The sequence below is a fragment of the Tachyglossus aculeatus genome, chromosome X1 (assembly GCF_015852505.1).
Source record: "Tachyglossus aculeatus isolate mTacAcu1 chromosome X1, mTacAcu1.pri, whole genome shotgun sequence".
In the NCBI taxonomy this organism is placed as follows: domain Eukaryota; kingdom Metazoa; phylum Chordata; class Mammalia; order Monotremata; family Tachyglossidae; genus Tachyglossus; species Tachyglossus aculeatus.
In genome coordinates, this window is record NC_052101.1 from 37,896,548 (window position 1) to 37,918,433 (window position 21,886).

Genomic DNA, 21,886 nt, shown 5'->3' on the forward strand with positions numbered 1-21,886 from the left:
GCTCTGCCACTTGTCTGCTGTGTGACCTTGGGCAAGTCACTTCACTTGTCTGGGCCTCAGTTATCTGTAAAATCTCATCTGTAAAATAACTCATCTGTAAATGGGGATTGAGACTGTGAGCCTCATGTGGGACACAGACTGTATCTAACCTGATTTGCTTGTATCCACCCCAGTGCTTAGCACTGTGCCTGGCACATAGTAAGCACTTAAAAAATAGCATAATTAAATATGCCCTTATCATGCCATTATGGCTTATTTATGCCCCTTATGCTTTTGTTGTTTATTTATTTGTTATTCATACATTATACAAAAGGGTATAATTGACATCTAGTCTCCCTCTCTCTTTGCTAGGGCATAGTCATAATTTTATGCCTCTTGTTTCTCCCATTTGATTTGATTGCCTGTGGGCAGGAAGCACATCTTCAGGTTGTTCCCTCCCAAGCACTTGGTGTTCAGGCCATGCTGTTTCTGCTGCTGGGACTGATATTGAGAAGGGAAATTCTTTCCTCCGGGTGATGATGACCCACCCAGGTCAGTGGCATCTTCAACAGCTTCCTGGGCCTGGGTCCTACCAGAGTCTAGGGTTAGAGGTCACAGGGCTCCCAGCCCATGGTACTACAGTTGATGTGGCAGTGGGCTAAACAAGCCTGGCACTGGCGGGGCTGAGTTCTAATCGTGGTTCAGCTGCTCACATGCTTTGTGATCCGGACAAGTCAAGAGCCTGCACCTCCCTGCAGCCGGGTGAATGAGCCAGGGTCAAGGGGTGAGTGGGAAACCAAGAGTGAGACTTTTGGACTGGTCGGGGCCTGAAATCAATCAATCATCAATCAGTGGTATTTTCTGAGCACTTCTATTATGTGCAGATTACTGCATTAAAAGTGCACAGAGAGTACAACGGAATTAGCGGACACAGTTTGTCAGTTTGTGGGGTCAGCCCCTGCCCCTGCCTCAATCCAGACAGAGGCTCTGATCCCGCCTGCATCAGCGGCTCCAACCTTTTCCCCTTTTCCCTCTGCTCTGGTTGTTTGCACACCCGAGGCTTTTGCAGATCTGAGCTCACCACAGAAGCGGAAACTAGGGCAGGGACCCCACGGGGAACAGAGCTGAATGGTTCCCGTAGGCAAGGGGCTGGTGGAGGGGGTGTGGAGTTGGAATCCCCCAAAGGATCAGGAAGGGGCCCAGCTTCGAAGTTTCAAAATTGCTCCTCCATTACATTCCGATGGAGAGACAAGTTTCACTCTTCCCAACCCCCTTTATCTCACGGTCTTCGCCTCCTCGAGGGCTGAACAGCCCTTGAGCGAACGGCACCTTAATAAAGCAGAAATCCAGAGAAAAGAAATGTGGGTCTGGATGAATTAGACATCGTCTCCCTCTAAAATGGAACTACGCGGTTGCCAGGGCAACCGGGCACTACCTGTCTTTCTGGAGGAAGAGCTGCGGTTGCCAGGGTAACGGCATCCTGTCTTTTTCCAAGGACCGTCCCAGAATGGGGGAATTGTCATTGCCATGGTAACTTCTATTGTCTCTCCCTCTCCCCTGCCCCCTCCACACCCCCTTTAAAATCCCACGGTCCGTTCTAATAGCTGCAGATCGAGAGGAGGTGGGTGCGTTGAGTGGGGCCGGCGGGGGCGGGGTGGGGAAGGGGCGGGTGTCATTTCTTTCTTATTTAGGACTCAACTTCCCCATCGTTCCCCTCCCCCTCGAGCGTTTGTTCGGGCAGAGTGGTCCTGCTGCAGTATCTCGAGCGGCAGAATCAGGGCGGCAGAGAGCAGGTTGCAGCAGAAGGCAGGTGTTTGGGTAGCAGTTGCCGGGGCAACGGAAACAGGGCGTTTCAGAGGTGGTTGCCATGGAGACCTGGATGCTGACGAAGGCTTGCGAGGCTGAGGAGACAAATTGCCCTCATCATTATCTCCAAGCTTGCCAATCAAACCGATCCCCTCATTTACCTCTCCGAGAAGAACGGCCCCCGGGTGCCCGAAGGGACGGCAGAGCAGAGAGCGCCAGCCGACCCCGAGCCCACTCCGAGCTGCTTGCCCCATAGGGACGCCCCCCGCCGCTGCCCAGGATGGCCACGATCACCTGTACCCGCTTCACGGAGGAGTACCAGCTCTTCGAAGAACTGGGCAAGTGAGTGGACGGGCCGGGGGCAGCGCAGAGGGTCTGGGGAGAAAAGTGCCCGGGCGCGGCGGGGGGCGGGAGGATGCCCAGCTGGGCGGCTGGTGGTGCAGAGGTACCCAGCTGGGCGGCGAAGGGAGCCTCGGGCTGCCAGGGAGGGCGGCGAGGAGCCCAGGATGGGATGTACTGGAGGAGGAGATGAGGGCAGAGGCGGCGGAGAGCGAGGGACCAAGTTTCAAGCTAGGACTCTTCCCCCCGTTTCCCCCGTCCTTCCATCCCCAATCCACTCCCTCCAGTCCCCCCGGGCAGAGTTTCCAGAGAGAGAGGCCGGGGCGTCTCCTTGGTAACGGGAAGGTACGCCCGGAGCGGGTTGGAAAGCACCCCAAAAGTCCAGCCACAGTGGTCTCCTCGGGATCACCTCCGACTGGGGCTGTCCCGGACTGGGGCTGGGGTCAGGGACGGGGCAGGATTGAGACGAGGGCATTTCTGGGGCAGGGAAGGGGCTGGGGAAATGGCCAAGGAACCCGCGGGAACTGTAGGAAGTTGTGCCGGCCCTTGGGATTTCGCGGCTCTGGGAGGGAACAGGGGGAGGACACGTGGCAGTCCTTGGTGGCGTCTGCCCCGAGGGCCCGGACAATCTGGGGTCCCCCCTCCACCAACCCCAAACTCTCCGGAGGAAGTAGCCCAGGTGGATTGGCCCTCACAGGACCTGGGGAGAGCGGGTCGGCTGCAGAGGTGCTGGGGAGCGAGGACGCTTGGTCATCTCGGGGCTCGGCTCCCCGGACAGGGTCCCGGGGAAAGGAAGCCTTGCTTTGTACACGTTTGGGTGCTGATTCTGGGGCTAGGGGCCGAGGGGCACCCGGTGGCCAGAAACCCCTTCCAGCTGAGAGAACTGGATGGGGGAGAGAGCGAGAGAAAGAGAGAAAGAGAGAGAGGGGAGTGAGCATGGACTTGGTGTGTCCAAATGAGTACATGTGTCTTTGTATGTAACCTCTCTTGTGTGTGCTGGTTTTGGACCTTCAGATGTGAGGAGCATTTGTGGATGAATGAGTGGGCTTTATCTGTATGTGTGAATATGGGCTCCGTCGGGGCTGAGTGTACGTATGTGGAAAGGTGGGCTCTGCCTGGCTATATGTGGAAGTGAAGGTCCAGTATGAAATGTAGGAGCGAGCCTTGTGCGGGCTTGATATGTGTGTGAAGGCAAGTGTGGGGAAGTGCAGGATGTGAGTGAAGGAGAGAAGGTGGAAAAAGTGCCGGGGTGGGGGGGTAGTGCACAGATCGCAGGGTGAGTGTGCAAGTCTATGAGAGGGGAAGCGTCTGCATGCATGTGCTTGTGTGTGTGTGTGTGTGTGTGTGTGTGTTTGTGTGGTGAGTCTGGTTATGCCTGCAGATCCTGTGCCCGCTCGTGTTTCGCTTGTTGGGGGGGGGAGGAAGTCCCTCTCTGCATCTTGCTTGGCTTTCATTCATTCATTCATTCACTCAATCGTATTTATTGAGCGCTATCCGTGCGCAGAGCACTGTACTAAGCGCTTGGGAGAGTGCAATACAACAATAAACAGACACATTCCCTGCTCACAGCGAGGGCAGCCCCACAGTCCCCAGGAACGACAAGCCTGCTCTGGTCTCCGACTTGACCGTAGGTAGCCTCAAAGTCTTTCCTCAAAGTCTTCAGCTTGGAGGAAGGGGAAGCTGGTAGGAGGAAAGTCGATCCTTTACTGTCTATTAATAAACAGATGAAATAATACAGCTATTAATAAGCAAATGCCTTTTGGGGTGCACTCCATATTTAATTTCCCTGAGTTTGATGGCTGCGTCATGAATAAATAGTGAAATGAAAACGGAGATGTGACTCAGTCACTCTAAGTGAAAGTAAAAGTGTTTGGCCCCAAGAGGAGATGGATATTATTTAATCCTGGGCGTCTGTGGGGGTGTTCTGGGAGGCTTCTAGAGACTTCTTTTTTTCTGGTCGCTGGCGTCCGGGGGCGGGAGCCTGATGTGTGGGAGCGACTGGGTGAAGGGGATGGCTGGGGAGCTGGGAATGCAGAGAGGATGGGTTTGGGGATGGGAAGAGCTGGACGGGGCTTCAAAGCAGGTTGTGAGGATAGGGAGGAGGCCAGGATGACAGGCGACAACTCAAGCTGGGGCAAGGCTGGCAGTGAGCGGTCTGAGTTGCTGGCCAGGACACTGACTTCCCCGCTGGGTTTCCTCCCGAAGGGACACCCCAATCTCTTGGGTAAACAGGAGGAATTTCATAACCTTCTGCGCAGAACACCAGAGGTTATTTTTCTGTTTGCATCCAGCTGCATCCAGCTGCATCCCTGACATCTCCCAAGAGACCGATTCCCTGCGGCTGGTCAACCCTCACCCCGACTTTGTCCAAGACCTCATGAGGCAGAGGGCTTTAGGGGAAGGGTGAATGTGACGGAGGGGGGTGGGGGAGGTGTCGCATGGAGGAAATAATCTGGGTTTTCTTGGGAATTCCGGAAGGCATTTCAGAGAGGTGATCGATTCCACGCTCCCAGGGAGGCCCAGTGAAGCCCAGCCCGCTTAGCTTGTCCAGCTCAGGAGGCCCTGATGGCATTTCTCTCTGGGATCCCCTTGCCAGGGTCTGAGTGAATCCCACCTATTGTCCTGCAAGGAGAGACACAACCATCAAGGCCGGCCCTGGTGCCAAACCACTTGGGCTCCAGAGGATGAGGAAGTTCAGCCCCTGCCCCTGGCTGGGTTTGGCGGGGGCTCCTGTCCTGGAAGGGGTGCTGCAGTACAGCCTCCAGGCACAGCTGACAGACAGGAGGTAACAGCCTCAATGAGAAAGAGCGCCCACGCCGGGCTGGCCAAACTGTTGTGGTTTGGCCCCTCAGAATGGCAGAGGGTGCTGCAGGAGCTGGAGGCGGGGAGGAGCAGAGGATGCCTCCTGTTAATCACAATGGACCAATCAGGAGATGCAGGTGGGGCAGCCTGGGGACAGAGAAAAAGCCAGGTGGACTTGTCCAGGATTTCCACGCAGAATGGAGGAATGATCTGGGGGGAAACTGAGGAAAGGCTGGTCACTCCCTCTCTTTCTTTCCTCCACTTGAACACTAGTGATTCCCTAGGTGGCCAACGATGACACTCCAAAAAACCAGAGCCGTAGGCCCAGGCGAGGTCGCATATACTGCGCCAGGGATCAGGGTGATGAGATGATGTCACATGGTAGCCATTTTGCGAAAGTCGGCTTGATCCGGACTGAACCTAGAGCGTTTCTCTTGGTTGTCCTGAACACCCTCCCCACCACTTCCAATGCTCTAGAATACCACGACTGTGTAGTCCCACACAGTGCCTGAGATATGGAACTTGATAGCTGAGAGTGGCTCACTCCTCAACTAAAATAATGGCATAAACCTGCCTGGGGTCATATCAGACATGGAGACAGGACAGTCCAGCTCAAAACTGCACTGTCCAGGATAATAACAGATGCTGCCAACCTAGTGATCCCCCTCAGCTCTCTTGCCACCGCCTCCCTCCATCTCTGGTTTCATTATTGAGCGTGAGCTGTGGGCAGAGCGTGGTAGAAGCCTGTTGGAAACCTACAGCAGAAGTAAGACACAGTTTCTGCCCTCATGGAACTTAGGATCTAATGGGCTCGAGGTCCCTAGGAAAGAGCCATTCCCCCGCCAATAGACCTAGGTAAAGTCAGACTAGAGCAGTGCCAGTGGTAGGGGATGGGAAAACCTAGAGCGAGGTCAGAGGCCAGTAATACCACCCACTCCCAGTCCAGTGGGTAAGTGAGGCTTCCCCAGGGAACCTGGACTTCTTGAGAGTGGTAGGAGGGAGAGCTAATCTTTCCCAATCTTGGGGCCTGCCAGTGGGCAGCTTCTGCTCTCCAGACTGGAGAAGCAACAGCAGCCCAAGCTACTTTGGTGATCACTTCTCCCTTCCACTTCTCCTGCTCAAGTTCTTAGGGGACTGTCCATCCTGCACCGCTGGCATGCAAACCTGCCATCCTGCAGAGACTTCAAGGGCATGGCTAGGTTGACTGGTGGAGCCGGGAAGGGGCTGGGGAAGAGCAGAGGGGAAGGAGGCGCAGTCAGGACAGGGTGGGGAAGTTGGGGGGGGGGGGGCAGGGAAAGGACCGCAGTAGGAGGGATGCTGGGAAGCTGGAAAATTAGAGTGAGATGGATGACAGGAACGCCTCCTTCTGGCTCTGAGATTCTCTGGGGCTCTCGAATCCACCCCCACGGCAGGTTAAGGGAGGGACGGAGGAAATTATCATGCAGTACTGTATAATCATCAGCGCTTCTCCAAAAGATCTTCAGAAGTGGATTTTATTTAAGAGAGAAAAAAAAATACAACCCACACTTTTCTCTCTAGAAACAAGAGATTCTTAAACCGACGGGGCGGAGGTGGGAAGGGGAGGGAGCATCTGCAGGGGCTGCCGTTGGCTGGGAAGGTGGGAAAGAGAAGCAGAAAACGTGGATTTCCTTATGGCGAGAGGCGGAGGGGAGGGGGTGTCTTTCCACTGTGAGGCTTGGTGCCAGCTCTCCTCCCCCAGCCTCAACATATTGGCATCCAGGATGCTCCTCCCCCGCCCGGGGACACTCAGTTTCTAACTTTCAAGCTCAGGTCAGTGGGTGGGAGGAGGATTGAGAGAAGAGCCTACTGATCTGGGAATTAGAAGACCTGGATTGCAAGGTCAGCTGTGTCTCCGACCTGCTAGGGACCTTGACTCTCTCTGCCTCAATTTCCCCATCAAAATGGGAGGATAGTCCCTGTGAAAATGGGACATTAGCACTTCAGAACCACATGCGGTACAAACCTTGGATAGAATTATGATCTTCCGGCTGCCAAGAGAAGACAAATGGACTGAGGATAGGAGAACTGTCCAGTGCCCCTTGCCCATTGGACTCTAAGCCAGTCTCCTTCCTGGGTTTCATGTGGTTTGAGCTCCGGACCCTGGAGGAGAAAATTGACTTGGGTATGGGCAGAGTGGGAGGATAGGGGATGAGAGGGCTATATACGGATTTCTGTTCCCATTCCCCAGGTTCGGAGCCATAAAAGACCGGGTCACATTAACTCTCTTTCTAATGGGCTCTTGGGGAGGCTGCACAAGTGAAGAATGGAGAGACCCCAAAGATGCAATCAGTTAAGGCTGTGGGTATCTTGGCAGAGTACACAGCTTGGGCTAATTCAACGCTACTTCGCAGGGACTTGGACAGAACTAGGGATTTTCTACTTCCTAAAAGGAAACCAATCCTGGTTTCCACTGGTCAAGAGCTAGGATGGAAAGGAGAAGGGCCTGGGGCAAGGGCGGACCTGGGGTTCGTTTTGCCTGCTGACAGAAAACCAATCCTGGTTTCCACCGGTTATGAGCTTGGACATTTTTCTTTAGCAATGGGCCTAAAGTTTGCAGGGCAGCAAAATGGATTAAGACTTTGTCTCTTCCTCCTCCTCCTGTCCAGCCCAGGGGGACTTAAGTGACTTTTTTTTATGGTATTTGTTAAGTGCTTACTATGTGCCAGGCACTCTACTAAGCACTAGGGTATATACAAGACACAGTCCCCATCCCTCGTGGGGCTCACAGGCTTCAGAAGCAAGTTCTCCACTCACTCTGGAGGTGGGCATCCTGTGGGCTTGAACCGGTTTGGGCGTTTGTTGAATGCGGCTTATCCCTAGACCATTTGGCAGCCTGGGACTCTGGCCTGTCATGGCCCCTACTCGATGCCCATGTGGTGGTGAGGAGCTGGGGAGGTTGAGGGGTGGTGGGAAAGGCAGAGGGAAATCGTTCCAAAGGAAAAGACATGTTTCCTCTCAAGCTGTGCACATGCTCTGGTATGTGCACAAAGGCCCAGGACCCACTCAGCCACCCACACACAGACTGAAACACACTGACACTCTGCAGATCCCCCGCAAAACACACACACACACACAAACACACACACACACACACACACACACACTGGCACCACTGCCAACCCCCTCTGCAATCTGGGACACCCAGACCGCTCCCCCTGCTAGAAGCACATGCTAGGTGCCTCTGACAACACACTCTAGTTGTACCTCATGGGGCATCTGAGAAGGGTATGTGCAGTGTGGGACCACTGACAACCTGCACCAGAGACAAACAGCCCTAACACTTCTAGCACACTTGTAATACTGGGAGTCATCCCCACCCCTAACCCTCCTTGCTACAAAGCAAGAAACACCACTCGCCGAACTCTGTACGCACAGCCACAGAGTGGCACCCCTCCCCTCGCACACCCATTAAAGAGCCCCCCTCATCACTGTTGGTAGATACAGCCTGTCCTGCATAGGAGGGGGCTAGGTGATGGAGAGCCTTGAAGCCGAGAGTGAGGAGTTTTTGCTTGATTCAAAGGTTGACAGCAACCACTGGAGATTTTTGAGGAGGGGAGTGACATGCCCAGGGCGTTTCTGTACAGAGATAATCTGGGCAGCAGAGTGAAGTATAGACTGAAGTGGGGAGAGACAGGAGGATGGGAGATCAGAGAGGAGGCTGATGCGGTAATCCAGTTGGGATAAGATGAGAGATTGAACCAGCAAGGTAGCGGTTTGGAAGGAAAGGAAAGGGCGGATCTTGGCATGTTGTGGAGGTGAGACCGGCAGGTTTTGGTGACGGATTGGATGTGTGGGGTGAATGAGAGAGCGGAGTCAAGGATGACACAAAGGTTGCAGGCTTGTGAGACGGGAAGGATGGTAGTGCCATCACTTCGCCCCCTCCTACCTCACCTCCCTCCTCTCCTTCTACAGCCCAGACCGTACACTCCGCTCTTCTGCCGCCGCTAACCTCCTCACTGTGCTTCGTTCTCATCTGTCCTTTTATCGACCCCTGGCCCATGTCCTTCCTCTGGCCTGGAATGCCCTCCCTCCACACACCCGCCAAACTAGCTCTCTTCCTCCCTTCAAAGCCCTGCTGAGAGCTCATCTCCTCCAGGAGGCCTTCCCAGACTGAGCCCCCCCTTTCCCTCCTTCTCCTCCTCCCCTCCCCATCGCCCCCACCACCTCCTTCCCCTCCCCACAGCACTTGTATATATTTGTACATATTTATTACTCTATTTTATTTGTACATATTTACTATATTTATTTTACTAATGATGAATATATAGCTACATTTCTATTTATTCTGATGGTATGGACACCTATCTACTTGTTTTGTTTTGTTGTCTGTCTCCCCCTTCTAGACTGTGAGCTCACTGTTGGGTAGGGACTGTCTCTATATGTTGCTGATTTGTACTTCCCAAGCACTTAGTGCAATGCTCTGCACACAGTAAGCGCTCAATAAATACGACTGAATGAATGAATTCAGCTGAGTGATATGGAATGCAATCCAGGTGGATGCTTAGGGTCAGGGAGTAGAGATCCTGTATATAGTTGACTCCCTGTAAAATGGTGAGTGCAGTATTTGCCGCAGTAAGTACATTTCAGGGGGTAGCAAACGTCATTTCCTATGTGCGTGGTGCGCAGAGAAAAATGGCTTCATCGCACTCACACACCCAACCCAGACACAACACACACTCCCCAAGCCTTGATTCTCTGAATATCGTCTCTTTCACTCGTTCTCATTCTCTGGTGAAAGATCTGTGTATTTTGGGGGTCCCGAGACCCCCATTTAGCCAGAGACTTATCTCTGGCTAACTGACTTCCTTCCTCTGGGTGTCAGATTCCTTTCCTGTCAGATGGGGTAAAGAATACCCTTCCAGATGGGGCTGAGTTTGGATCTGGGCTCTGCCTCTTGGTCCAGAGGAAAGAGCATGGCTCTGGGATACCTAGGTTCTAGCCGTTCAGTCAATTGCACTTCTTGTGCGCTTACCGGGTGCAGAACTCTGTACTAAGCACTTGGGAGAGTACGCTATAACAATATAAGAGACATATTTGTTGCCGACTTGTACTTCCCAAGTGCTTAGTACGGTGCTCTGCACGCAGTAAGTGCTCCATAAATATGATTGAATAAATGAATGGATGAATATTCCCTGTCCACAAGGAGCTTACAGCCTAGAGGAGAAGACAGACATTAATATAGATCAATAAATTACAGATATGTATGTAAGTGCTTTGGGGCTGGAAGGGGACATGAATAAAGAGAGCAAGTCAGGGTGATGCAGAAGGGAATTGAAGAAAGGGAAAAGAGGGCTTAGTCCAGGAAGGTCTCTTGGAGAAGATGGAGGAGATGGTCCAAATTCTATCCTTTGGGGCTGTTAGTGGTGAAGGGGTCTGGCCCAAACCATAGAGGGTGTTGGGTGAGGTGATCAGGGCCGGCAGGAACCCCAAAAGACAACGGGCTAATGCAGACGGCACAGATCAGTGTGGCTTCAGGGCAACTCCTGGCCCGGGCCGTGGCTCCTTGGCTCAGTGTCGGCACTCTGCTTTGGCTGTAAGCCAGTCAAACACCCGAGAGTGCACTTTGTGATGTGCGTGCTGCACCTCAGGAGGAACATAGGGCTGGAAGGAGAGAGGCTCATCCTTCATTTTCAATGGACATTTGTCAGCATCTGTTAGCATCGTTTAGATCTATCTATATGACACTTGGGGCTCACAGACCTGGAGACAGAGAGCTATTTTCTCCCCCAAGGACACGTCCCCTTATCACAGAAACCCTGGACACTGTGGCCATTGAGAAAAAGCATAAACATTCATTAGGAAACAAGCTGAGATCTTGCACTCAGTACTTAAAATGACTTTTACCTTAGTAACCCCTCCACTTTACCTTCTGCGTCTCCCTGAGACCTTGCAATTTTTTTGCCCTTTTGCAAATTTTTTTTTAGTCTGTTCAAAGAAAACCAACAGCAGCCAAAATCTAGAATATGTTGAAGCTTCTGTTGGTTCAATGTTCTTCCCAACAAAACAGAATATTCCGTCTTCCTGGCTTCTGCTCCAGCACCTCCTGTGTACCCCCAGGCTTCTGTTGTTTTTGGCATTTGGGACGCCTGGGGCTTCTGCAGTCACAGCCTACCTCATCCTAGTGGCCTCTCCTGCTGATTCTGGAGCCTCAGGGCCGAGGCTGAAGTGGGGTCCTGGGGGGGGCCAAAGGTTATAGCCTGAAAGATCAGCAAGAGGAGGCTTTGGAGACAATTCAAAGCCAAGTTTCAAATATACAATGCATTGAATGCCAGTGGGGGCTCAGAAAATTCCATCCCCACTATTCAGGTGAAGGAGGATCCCGGACTGGTCCTCCACTTCTGGGGCATGGATAATAATAATGATGGCATTTGTTAAGCACTTACTATGTGCCAAGCACTGTTCTAAGCACTGGATGGACCACGTTTGCTCTGAAAACCCCACTGTCTTGGCCAAGCTGGGGGCAGGCCAGTGGGGAGAGTGTGGAAATTGGGCAGTGTGGCCCATGTTCCCGGGAGCTCAGTGAGGGGATGATGGAGGAGTGGTCTGGTGGGTGGCAGCTAAGGTGTCCTTTCCCTGACCTGCGGAGGATGGTGAGGAATATCATGTTGCCAACTTGTACTTCCCAAGCGCTTAGTACAGTGCTCTGCACACAGTAAGCGCTCAATAAATACGATTGAATGAATGAATGAATGAACGAATGTTCCTTTTCCCCGTCACCTCTCATCTCCCAGGCCCCAGGCTGCCCCTCTCCTCTGTGGCTCTCTGGCCACATCATCTGCACCATAGCACTGTGGTGAGGGGCCTCCAATGCTGTCATTTCCATTAGTGTGACAGCTGCTCGCATTCCCTGGCCTCTCTCTTCCCATCCTGCCACCCCTACCCCAGCCTTCTTGGCCGTTGCATCCCTTTTCCAAGCCCTTGCTCCTCATCTCCCAGGGAAATGTCAGTCATTCCCCTTCCATCTCAGAGTGGTGGTCACCACCCGGTGTTCTAGGGCAGGGGGAAAGTGCAGTGAGTGGAAGGTGGGGTTTGAAAGTAGGGTGGGCTGGGAGTGCGGCAGCTCCCTACCCCTACTTCGTTGTAGAGGGAGCAGGAAGGAGACTAGACCCTGGGCAAGCGTCTCAGACCGCCTGGGGGATGAATTCAATAGAGATTGTGTTGTCAGGCTAGTGTATTCTCCCTGCAGGGAGAACCACAGGGAGACCCTCGATGGGAGGAAGGATGGGGGCGAGTTGGGCGCTGGAGCAGGCTGCCAGATGCTGTGTGGGGTGGGTGGGTGGGGTGGGTGTATATGGGATTGTCCCTAATTTCATCATCGGGTTCTTTCTGCCCAATCAATAATAATAATAGTCGTGACATTTATTAAGCATTTTCTATGTTTCAAGCACTGTGCTAAAATCAATCAATAGCATTTATTAGAGCGCTTGCTCTGTGCGGAGGAGGGTACTAAATGCTTAGAAAGTACAATAGACTTAGTAGACAGGATCTCCGCCCTGGAGGAGTTTACTGTAGTGGAGACAGAGAGCGGTGTCCAGTTTCTGAGTGCCAAGCCTGCCCATTGACTCCCTACCCACCCAGGAGCAAGCTGAGTCAAGCTGGTATGAGCTGGGTCCCCTCATCCCAGTTGGAAAACTGTGAGCTCCATGTGGGACAGGGCTCGGGTCTGATCCGATTATCTTGTACCTACCCCAGTGCTTAGAACAGTGCTTGGCACAGAGTAAGTGCTTAATGAATGCCACAATTATTAATTATTTATTATTAGAATAATAATGATGGCATTTGTTAAGCGCTTAGTATGTGCAAAGCACTGTTTTAAGCGCTGGGAGGAATACAAGGTGATCAGGTTGTCCCACGTGGGGCTCACAGTCTTAATCCTCATTTTACAGATGAGGTAACTGAGGCTCAGAAAAGTGAAGTGACTTGCCCCCGGTCACACAGCAGACATGTGGCGGAGCTGGGATTAGAACCCATGACCTCTGACTCTGCTTGAGGAAGTCCTTGGCCCGTGGGCTTTGATAGGTGGGTGGGGTTGGGCCCAGTCGGCTACCCACCCGCTCCCTTCATGTGCTGCCATTGGCACCAGGCCCCTGCCAGGAGTCCTGAGCAGGCCGACCTAGTCTTAGATAATTATCCACGCACACTGACTGGGTACAGAAGCTGTCAGAGAAGTCCTCACCCACTCCAATTCCTTCCCTGATGGCGGGAGAGAGGGAGCCAGCCCTGCCTTGATTCTACCCCTGGATCTTTACTGTCCAAAGTCTTTTGTACTCCAGGCCACTGGTGCTTGGCCGCCTCCGCTGAAACCTCGTTGGAACTGGGCTTTCATTCATTCATTCGTTCATTCAGTCGTATTTATTGAGCGTTTACTGTGTGCAGAGCACTGTACTAAGCGCTTGGAAAGTGCAATTCAGCAGCAAATAGAGACAGTCCCTACCCAACAACGGGCTCACAGTCTAGAAGGGGGAGGCAGGCAGCAAAACAAAACAGATCGACAGGTGTCAATACCATCAAAATAAATAGAATTATAGATATATAACACAGTTCCTGATGCCCTTCTGCCATTCACCAAGGGTATATGTCGGGGCGGGAGGGGACAGGTTTGTACACACTGCATACATACATGGGGTGGGAGGGTTGGAGGGTCTGCAGAGGAGGTGCAGGGCCTGAGATACGCAAGGTTAAGACAGCAGATAGGTGGGGGGGTGGCGGGGTTGCGGGGAGGAGGAACTCATTCCAAGAGACTGGAGAGCAAGTTTCCCGATGAATTGCTCCTGCACAAGTGCAGATGTTTGTCACATTTCACAGGCCATTAGCAGGTTCCCACCTTCTCAGCTTAATTACCTGCCATCTGTCTGGGCCTGGCCTTCTCTAGGGCAACTAAGGAAACCATCCTCATCCCCAGTGGATATGGAGGAAGGAGTGGAACCAGGGCATGGGGGACTTCAGGTCCCACAGAATCTGCAGGTGCCACACTGCAACAGGAACTTTCTCATTCCTTGTTCCTCACCTCCCTCTTCCCCTTTCGTTCTCTGTCTTCCAGCCAGCCCCTCTGGCTCTCTGTCCCCTGGTTCTCCACCCCTACCCCAGATCCTCCACCTCTCCCCTTTCTCCTTTTCTCCCAAGCTCTGCACACTGTAAACGCTCAATCAATACCATTGATTGATCAATTCGTTCCCCTTTTTGCCCAGTCCCTGCATGGATCAATTACCCCAAAGCCAATGCAGCTTTCCCTAATGATCGCTTCCCCACTTCTCTGAGCTCATCCCAGCAACATCATCTTCCAGATTGTCTCTTGGCAGTGAGACCGTCCCCAAAGGTGTACATGCAGGAAAACACCCACGCAAACTCAACTAGGCCGACCAGGCTAACTAGACTCTGACCTCTAACTTCCACAATTACCCTCAGTTGTCCTCACATCCCTAATAATTAATAATAATAACTGTGGTATTTGTTAAGCCTCCACTATGTGCCAAGCACTGTACTCAGCCCCGGGGTAATAATAATAATAATAATGTTGGTATTTGTTAAGCGCTGGGGTAGATACAAGGCAATTAGGTTGTCCCACATGGGGCTCACAGTCTTAATCCCCATTTTACAGATGAGGTAACTGAAGCACAGAGAAGTGAAGTGACTTGTCCAAAGTCTCACAGCTGACAAGTGGTGGAGCCAGGATTAGAACCCACAACCTCTGGCTCCTAAGCCCAGGCTCTTTCCACCAAGCCACACTGTTTCTCTGGGTAGATATCTGTTAGGTCAGACACAGTCCCTGTCCCACAAGAAGCAGCATGGCTCAGTGGAAGAAGCAGCGTGCCTCAGTGGAAAAGAGCATGGGCTTTGGAGTCAGAGGTCATGGGTTCAAATCCCAGCCCTGCCAATTGTCAGCTGTGTGACTTTGGGCAAGTCACTTAACTTCTCTGTGCCTCAGTTACCTCATCTGTAAAAGGGGATTAAGACTGTGAGCCCCCCATGGGACAACCTGATCACCTTGTAACCTCCCCTGTGCTTAGAACAGTGCTTTGCACATAGCAAGCGCTTAATGAATGCCATTATTATTAAGGAGTCACAATCTAAAGGGAAAGAATGACAGGTATTGAACCCCCATTTTAAAGATGAGGCAGCAGAGGCACAGAGTCGTTAAGTGACTTGCCCAAGGCCACACAGCAGACAAGTGGCAGAGCTGAGATTAGAACCCAAGTCCTCTGACTCCCAAGCCAATGCACTTTCCACTAGGCATGCTGTTTCCGGTGCTCCCTCCTCTGATTTCTTGACTCCCCCAGTCTTCATTCGGAGTCTTTGGCCCTTTCCTCCCTAGGACCTTTCTCTCTGGCCACCTTGTGAGGCGGGCCCAATCCCCACCCCCGCTCCTTCGCTAGATCCTGGGCTCCCGCGGGCCATCTGCTCCTCTGCCAGTGAGGAGGAGGGGGCTGAGTGTTCTGCTTTCCATGGCCTCCGTGCCGCAGACTCGGTTGCTCGGAGAAAAGGCAGTAAACACGCCTTTTTTTAAACAAAGAAGGAAAAAAAAAAGTGAGAACCTGAGAAGAAGGTTCCAAGGGCTCCATTATTCTTGCATGAGAAGCATTGTCTTTACACAGTTTTGCTTTTTACGCTCTGCCACGCAGCCCACCGCCTCCGTCAGACAACTTTCTCAACTCCATCCACCCAGGCAACCCGTTGACAGAGCCTGGGGAAGGAGCCAGGGCTCTCACTGCCTTGGGGATTGGATTGTAAGCTCCTGGAGGGCAGGGACCTAGTCAGTCCTAGGTGCCGTCTCCCTACTTCCCCGTTAGACCTCAGCTCCTAGCACAGGACTGGGCCACCAGAAACATTCCCAAAAATATTCATTTTAGAGTGTAAGTACAGAGAGGACCAATCAGTCCGTCAGTCAGTCATATTTATTGCACTCTTACTGTGTGCAGAGCACTGTACCACGCGGTTGGGAGAGTACAATATAATAATATAACAATATAACGTTCCCTGCCCACAACAAGCTTACAATCCAGAGGGGGAGACAGACATAAAGGGTGGGACCCAGGCCTATTCCGCTTGCAGGCAAAGCTCCCTCAGCGTGGGATACTCTTGGGAATACTTGCCCCAGTGGAAACGATGATGTCTTGACCTCCATCTATAATGTGATTTACTTTTTATTTTACTTTATTTTTATCTACCAGATAGGAAAGAAAATGTCAACAGTTTCCCCTTGTCTGCCTCCAGGGCCCTTTCCAGCTTTAGCAATGTCCAAACCTCTCTGCTCTCTGCCATGAGAATCATAACTGAGTTTAAACCGAGTCAAGCCCCAAAGTCCTGGTGGTATCAACTTCCAGGCGTCAACCAAACCCAGCCTGCTGGGACTTGCTGTGGATTACTGGAACTAGAGAGTCCATGAAGCTCCTAGGGATTTCTGCTCTTCTTTCACCAATGCCCAGGCTTCCCCAGGGACACTAGTTCCCTGTGGCTTGGAGGAGGTCTGAAGCAAGGGTCAAAATCACTGAATCCAGTCCTTGCCTCGGCACAGTGTGGCAGCCAGCCTGAAAAATTGTCCATCTCCTGAAGCACTCCAGAGAGGGGGATTCTATGGAGTCCCTTGAGAGCCCACATTGCAGCCACTGTCTGAAAGTCCTTTGTCTAAACTAATTCCTTTCTGTTGCAGTTGGACCTATTTCTTCCTCCTCCATTCCCCCTGATGGAGAACACACAACAACCTTTGAGACACTTAAAGGCAGTTCTGGAGAACATACAACAACCTTTGAGACACTTAAAGGCAGTTCTACTAAAGTCTCCAGTCAATCTGCCAATAGCATTCATTAAGCGCCTCCTGAGTGCCGAGCCCCGTACTGAATGCTTGAAGCTCTTCCTCTTCTCTAGGCTGAAATCATTCCAGTTCCTGCAACTCCTGGACCGTCTCTATATGTTGCCAACTTGTCCTTCCCAAGCGCTTAGTACAGTGCTCTGCACACAGTAAGCGCTCAATAAATACGATTGAATGAATGAATGAATGAATTTTCCCATCCTCTAGTCATGTTCACTGGGAATTTTTCTGCATCGCTTCTCAGTTTCCTCATACATTTTTCCCAGTAGACTGTGAGTCCCAACTGGGACAGGGACTGGGTCTGATCTGATTGTATTTTATCCACCCCAGCATTTAGTACAGTGCTTGATACATAGTAAGTACTTAACAATACCACAGTTATTATTATTGTTATGGATGGACCTCTCAGTGGCTAAGAACAGGACCACATTTTGATCTACTGAAGCAGAGGGGCTCAGTGGAAAGAGCAGGGGCTTTAGCATCAGAGGTCATGGGTTCAAATCCCGGCTCCACCAATTGTCAGCTGTGTGACTTTGGGCAAGCCACTTCACTTGTTTGTGCCTCAGTTACCTCATCCGTAAAATGGGGATTAAAAAAAAACTGTGAGCTCCCCGTGGGACAACCTGATCGCCTTGTAACCTCCCCAGCACTTAGAACAGTGCTTTGCACATAGTAAGTGCTTAATAAATGCCATTATTATTATTATCCATGGCCCTGGAAGTCAGAAGGTCATGGGTTCTAAGCCCTGCTCTGCTACTTGTATGCTGTGTGACCTTGGGCAAGTCACTTCACTTCTCTGGTCCTCAGTTACCTCATCTGTAAAATGGGGATTTTTAAATGGTATTTGTTAAGCGCTTACTATGTGCAAAGCACTGTTCTAAGCGCTGGAGGGATACAAGGTGATCAGGTTGTCCCACGTGGGGCTCACAGTCTTAATCCCCATTTTACAGATGAGGGAACTGGGGCCCAGAGAATTGAAGTGACTTGCTCAAAGTCACACAGCTGACAATTGGCGAAGCTAGGACTTGAACCCATGACCTCTGACTCCAAAGCCCAGGCTCTTTCCACTGAGCCACGCTGCTTCTCACTCAAAGTGGGACAGAGACTGTGTCCAACCTGATTTGTTTGTAATCACCCCAGTGCTTAGTAGAGTGCCCGGCACATAGTAAGGTCTTAACAAATACCATTATTATTATTGTTATTACGCAGCCTTATGTCAGTTCATTGTCCCAGTAACACTTCCTTGATTCAGTTATTGCCTCTAGCACATTTTCATGAGCCTTGGACTACTAAATCCTTTCCCTCTCTTGCCCTTCCTAGGCTCCTGGAGCTTCTTGAGCTGGGTTTTGGCACCTGAACCTCTCACACCTCTCTGGGTTTTCTTCTCATTCTCAGGGGCGCCTTTTCCATCGTGCGCAGGTGCGTGAAGGTGCTTGCAGGGCAGGAATATGCTGCCAAGATCATCAACACCAAGAAGTTGTCTGCTAGAGGTGAGTGACCCCCTCCCCACCCCGCTTCATCCTGACTCCCTCTCTCTCCTTTCTCTTAGGATCTGCCCTTTCGTGGGCCTGCTGGGATTGGTCCATGACAACGACTGGGCAAGCAAAAGGGAGCTCAGGGGATTGTAAGGGAATGTATCGGGATGACTCTCCTGGGGCTTCCTGATTCCCTCTCTACCTTCCACCCAGGGTACCTCTGCAGGGGTTTGGGGAAAGAGGCGGGCTCCCCTGTAACCAGAGCCTGACACTGCCCAGGCCTCAGAGTTGCCTCCGAGCTGTGGGCAGGGTGGAAAAGGGAGTGTGGGAAGACCCGACAGAATCTGTGTTACGGTCACCGGGGCAACGGATCTGCTGCTGCTCTCGGGAGCACAGAGATGACTGCCAAGGTCGGCATCAGCCTCCAGGCACAGGCACCATGGCACCAGAGTGGCCATAGCTCTGGCCTGAGAACTAGAAGACTCTTCGTGGATGTGCCCTGAGGCCTTCAGACACCCTGGGGCAGGCCGCGTCTCTGCCAGCCTCTGCGTATACACCTGTGGCCCTAGGTTGGGCTGGTGGCCCCTCAGTGGGTTTACGTGAAGTACTGAGCGTCAGTCACACAATGTGTGATTTCACAATAGCATTCAATAACCATGCTATGGTGTTTGATAGAGCACGGGTCATGGGTTCTAATGCAGGATCCTCCATTTGTCCGCTGCATGGCCTTGGGCAAGTCACTTTACTTCTCTGTGCCTCAGTTACTTCATCTGTAAAATGGGAATGAGCCCTATGCAGGGCAGGGGGTGTGTCCAACTCCATTTGCTTGTATCCACTCAAGGGCTTACTACAATACCTGCCACATAGTAGGCGTTTTACAAATATCATAATAATTATTATTATTGTTGTTCAGATGGGACACATGCTGCACCCCAGAGAGGCTGGGCTTCGACTCTCATGGGCCAAAACAGCATTTGTGTTGGGCAGAGTGGAAGGGTGGGCCAGGATGAATCTGACGATGAGTGGATGTGGTCCTTGGCTGTATTCATGCACCTGGCCTTGGCCTGTGTGTCTTGGGGCTTGAAAGACCCAAACGGCTCAGGTCTCCACAAGCAAAGCCACCTGTGCTTGCTCTGGCCACCCCTAGGCCCATTCCTCCGCTGGCACCCCTCCCACTCCCTACCCCCAGTGCCCCGATTAGGTCCATCCTGAAGGTTGAGCACCCGGTCCACAGCATGCCTGCTGCAGAGAGACAAGTGGTCTGCTTCCCCTGTCCTTGAGGGAGTGACTGCCTCCAAAAATTGGTGGCTCTGCCCCTGGCTGTGCCCTCAGCTGTGCCCTCGGCTGTCTTTAGAGCCCCAGCCTGCCTTCCGGCCCGGTTGCTCAGTCAGCCCCAAAGCCGTCAGGAGAGATACAGGTCCCAACCAGCTGCTGCCTGAAGGCCGTGTCTTCCCCGGGCAGGTGCAAAGCTTGGGTGAAGAACTTTCCTGCCAAAGTCACATCTCGGCTCTAAATCTGCATGGAGTACTGCTGGTGACGGAGGGGTTTCTCTGGATAGCTGCAGCTCAGTGGAGTCAGGATGCGGACAACGGCTCATGGGCCTGACTGGACTGTGTCAGACCTCTCTATCCCCCCTGCTCTGTTCTCTGCCTTCCGTCCTCTGATGGCATCCTAAGGGTGGGCACTTTGGACACCCTCCAGAGAATGGGTGGGCTGGTGATGAGGCAGTTTAAGGGGGTGGTGTGGAGCCTCTAGCACTCTGGCTATCACAGCTGCGAACTGAACCAGTGAGGAGGTCGGTTCACGTAGCATCCTTAACCCAACACTCTCGTCTGCCCGGCCTGGATGGTGATGGACTATTAACATTTTGTTAGCCTCCTGACGAGAGTGATGTTTTTAGCCCTATTGAAAGCGAGACACAATCAGTGACCCGGGTTCAACCCACGTCAACTGGCCCCATGCCAATATAGACTGGGCTCACACTCTCTCCCCCACCTTTCCCCTCCAGCTTGACCGCTTGTTTCCCCTGCGGTTTCCTGGAGTTCGACTCTCAGTTGTGGTTTGGCACTCAGCTCTCTTTCTCTTCATCAGGCTTCCTGATCTACAAATGTGGCTTTTTCTTGCCTCTGGACCCATTGCAGTATGAGAGGGCATTCTGAGTTGAATCAACGCTTGCTAGGATAATAATGATGGTATTTGTTAAGTGCTTACTATGTGCAAAGCACTGTTCTAAGCGCTGGGGAGGTTACAAGGTGATCAGGTTGTCCCACGGGGGGCTCACAGTCTTCATCCCCATTTTACAGATGAGGTAACTGAGGCACAGAGAAGTGAAGTGACTTGCCTAAAGTCACACAGCTGACAATTGGCAGAGCCGGGATTTGAACCCATGACCTCTGACTCCAAAGCCCGTGCCCTTTCCCCTGAGCCACGCTGCTTCTCGGCTCTCCCCCGATCTCTGGGATATGTCCTCCCCCGATCTCTGGTGGTGACAAAAAGGGTTAGACTTGGTACCTTTTGATACTGATGTCTAATGCTCACCGCCAAGGTAGAAACACAGGTATTTGCTCCCTTGACTGGCTTGGAACAGCCTTGCACATAAGGATAAATATTTGCCGGGCTAATCTCCCCATCCGAAGGATTAAATCCAAAATCACCTCCATGTGCTCTATCACTATTTGTGTGGATGAAATTGTGTTGGTCCTCGGCACCTGGGCACGAAAGGACATGTTCCCTCTAAAATCTCTAACAGAGCCAGATGGGACTCATAAGGGTGGGAAAGGAGCAGGTAGACTGAACTTACTTTAAACAGCACCATGTGGGTGGTTCACAGATGCTGTCATCGGAGGATTTTGCTTCATAGGAATGGAGGGGCCAGGAGCCCAGAGTGAACTGAAATTAAGATCATGTTATCTGGCTGGTTATTCTCCATCTGAGTGACAGTCAACCCTTCCTTTCCATTGTGGCACCCCAGACCTGCACCCTGCATGACAGCAGAAGCTTGCCCATCCCAGTTCCAAGACATTATTAATAATAATAATAATGGCATTTATTAAGTGCTTACAATGTGCAAAGCACTTTTCTAAGAGCCGGAGAGGTTACAAGGTGATCAGGTTGTCCCACGGGGGCTCACTATTAATATTAACTTATTAATATTAACTGTGGTATTTGTTAAGTAATTGCTCTGTGGCAAACACTGTGCTAACATAGAATGATTCAACATAGGATCTGACTTCCAGGCGTGTGTTCTTTCCACAGGGCCATGTGCTTTCTGGGCAAATCACTTCACTTTTTTATGCCTCAGTTTTGTTTTCTGTAAAATGAGGATTCAATGTCTGTTCTACCCCCCCTACTTAAATTGAGAGACCCATGTGGGACAGAGGCTGTGTCTGACTGACAGCATTACCTAGTGGAAAGAGCCTGAGCATCAGAGGACATGGGTTCTAATCCTAACTCTGCCACATGTCTGCTATTTGACCCTAGGCAAGTCTTTTCACTTCTCTGTACCTCAGTCCCCTCATCTGTAAAATGGGGATCAAAACTGTGAGCCCCATGTGGGACAGGGACTGTGTCCAACCTGATTACCTTGTATCTATCCCAGTGCTTAAAACAGTGCTTGGCACATAGTAAGTGCTTAACAAATACCACAATTATTATTATT

The 21,886-nt window shown here is 51.8% G+C and overlaps 1 protein-coding gene across 3 annotated transcripts in view; it reads left to right on the plus strand.

The window, feature by feature from the left end:
• The first annotated feature begins 1,878 nt into the window (after positions 1–1,878).
• The window catches only part of CAMK2A (calcium/calmodulin dependent protein kinase II alpha), a 77,377-nt gene continuing 57,369 nt past the window's right edge, over positions 1,879–21,886 (plus strand). For 2 of the 3 annotated variants that reach the window (XM_038740314.1, XM_038740316.1), the window contains exons 1-2: positions 1,881–2,127; positions 18,149–18,243. In XM_038740314.1, the coding sequence (XP_038596242.1) occupies positions 2,066–2,127; positions 18,149–18,243 (157 nt within the window). In that variant the 5' untranslated portion in view covers positions 1,881–2,065. Of the gene's footprint in view, positions 2,128–18,148; positions 18,244–21,886 lie in introns of all 3 variants that reach the window. The other variant, XM_038740313.1, reaches the window with a different exon arrangement.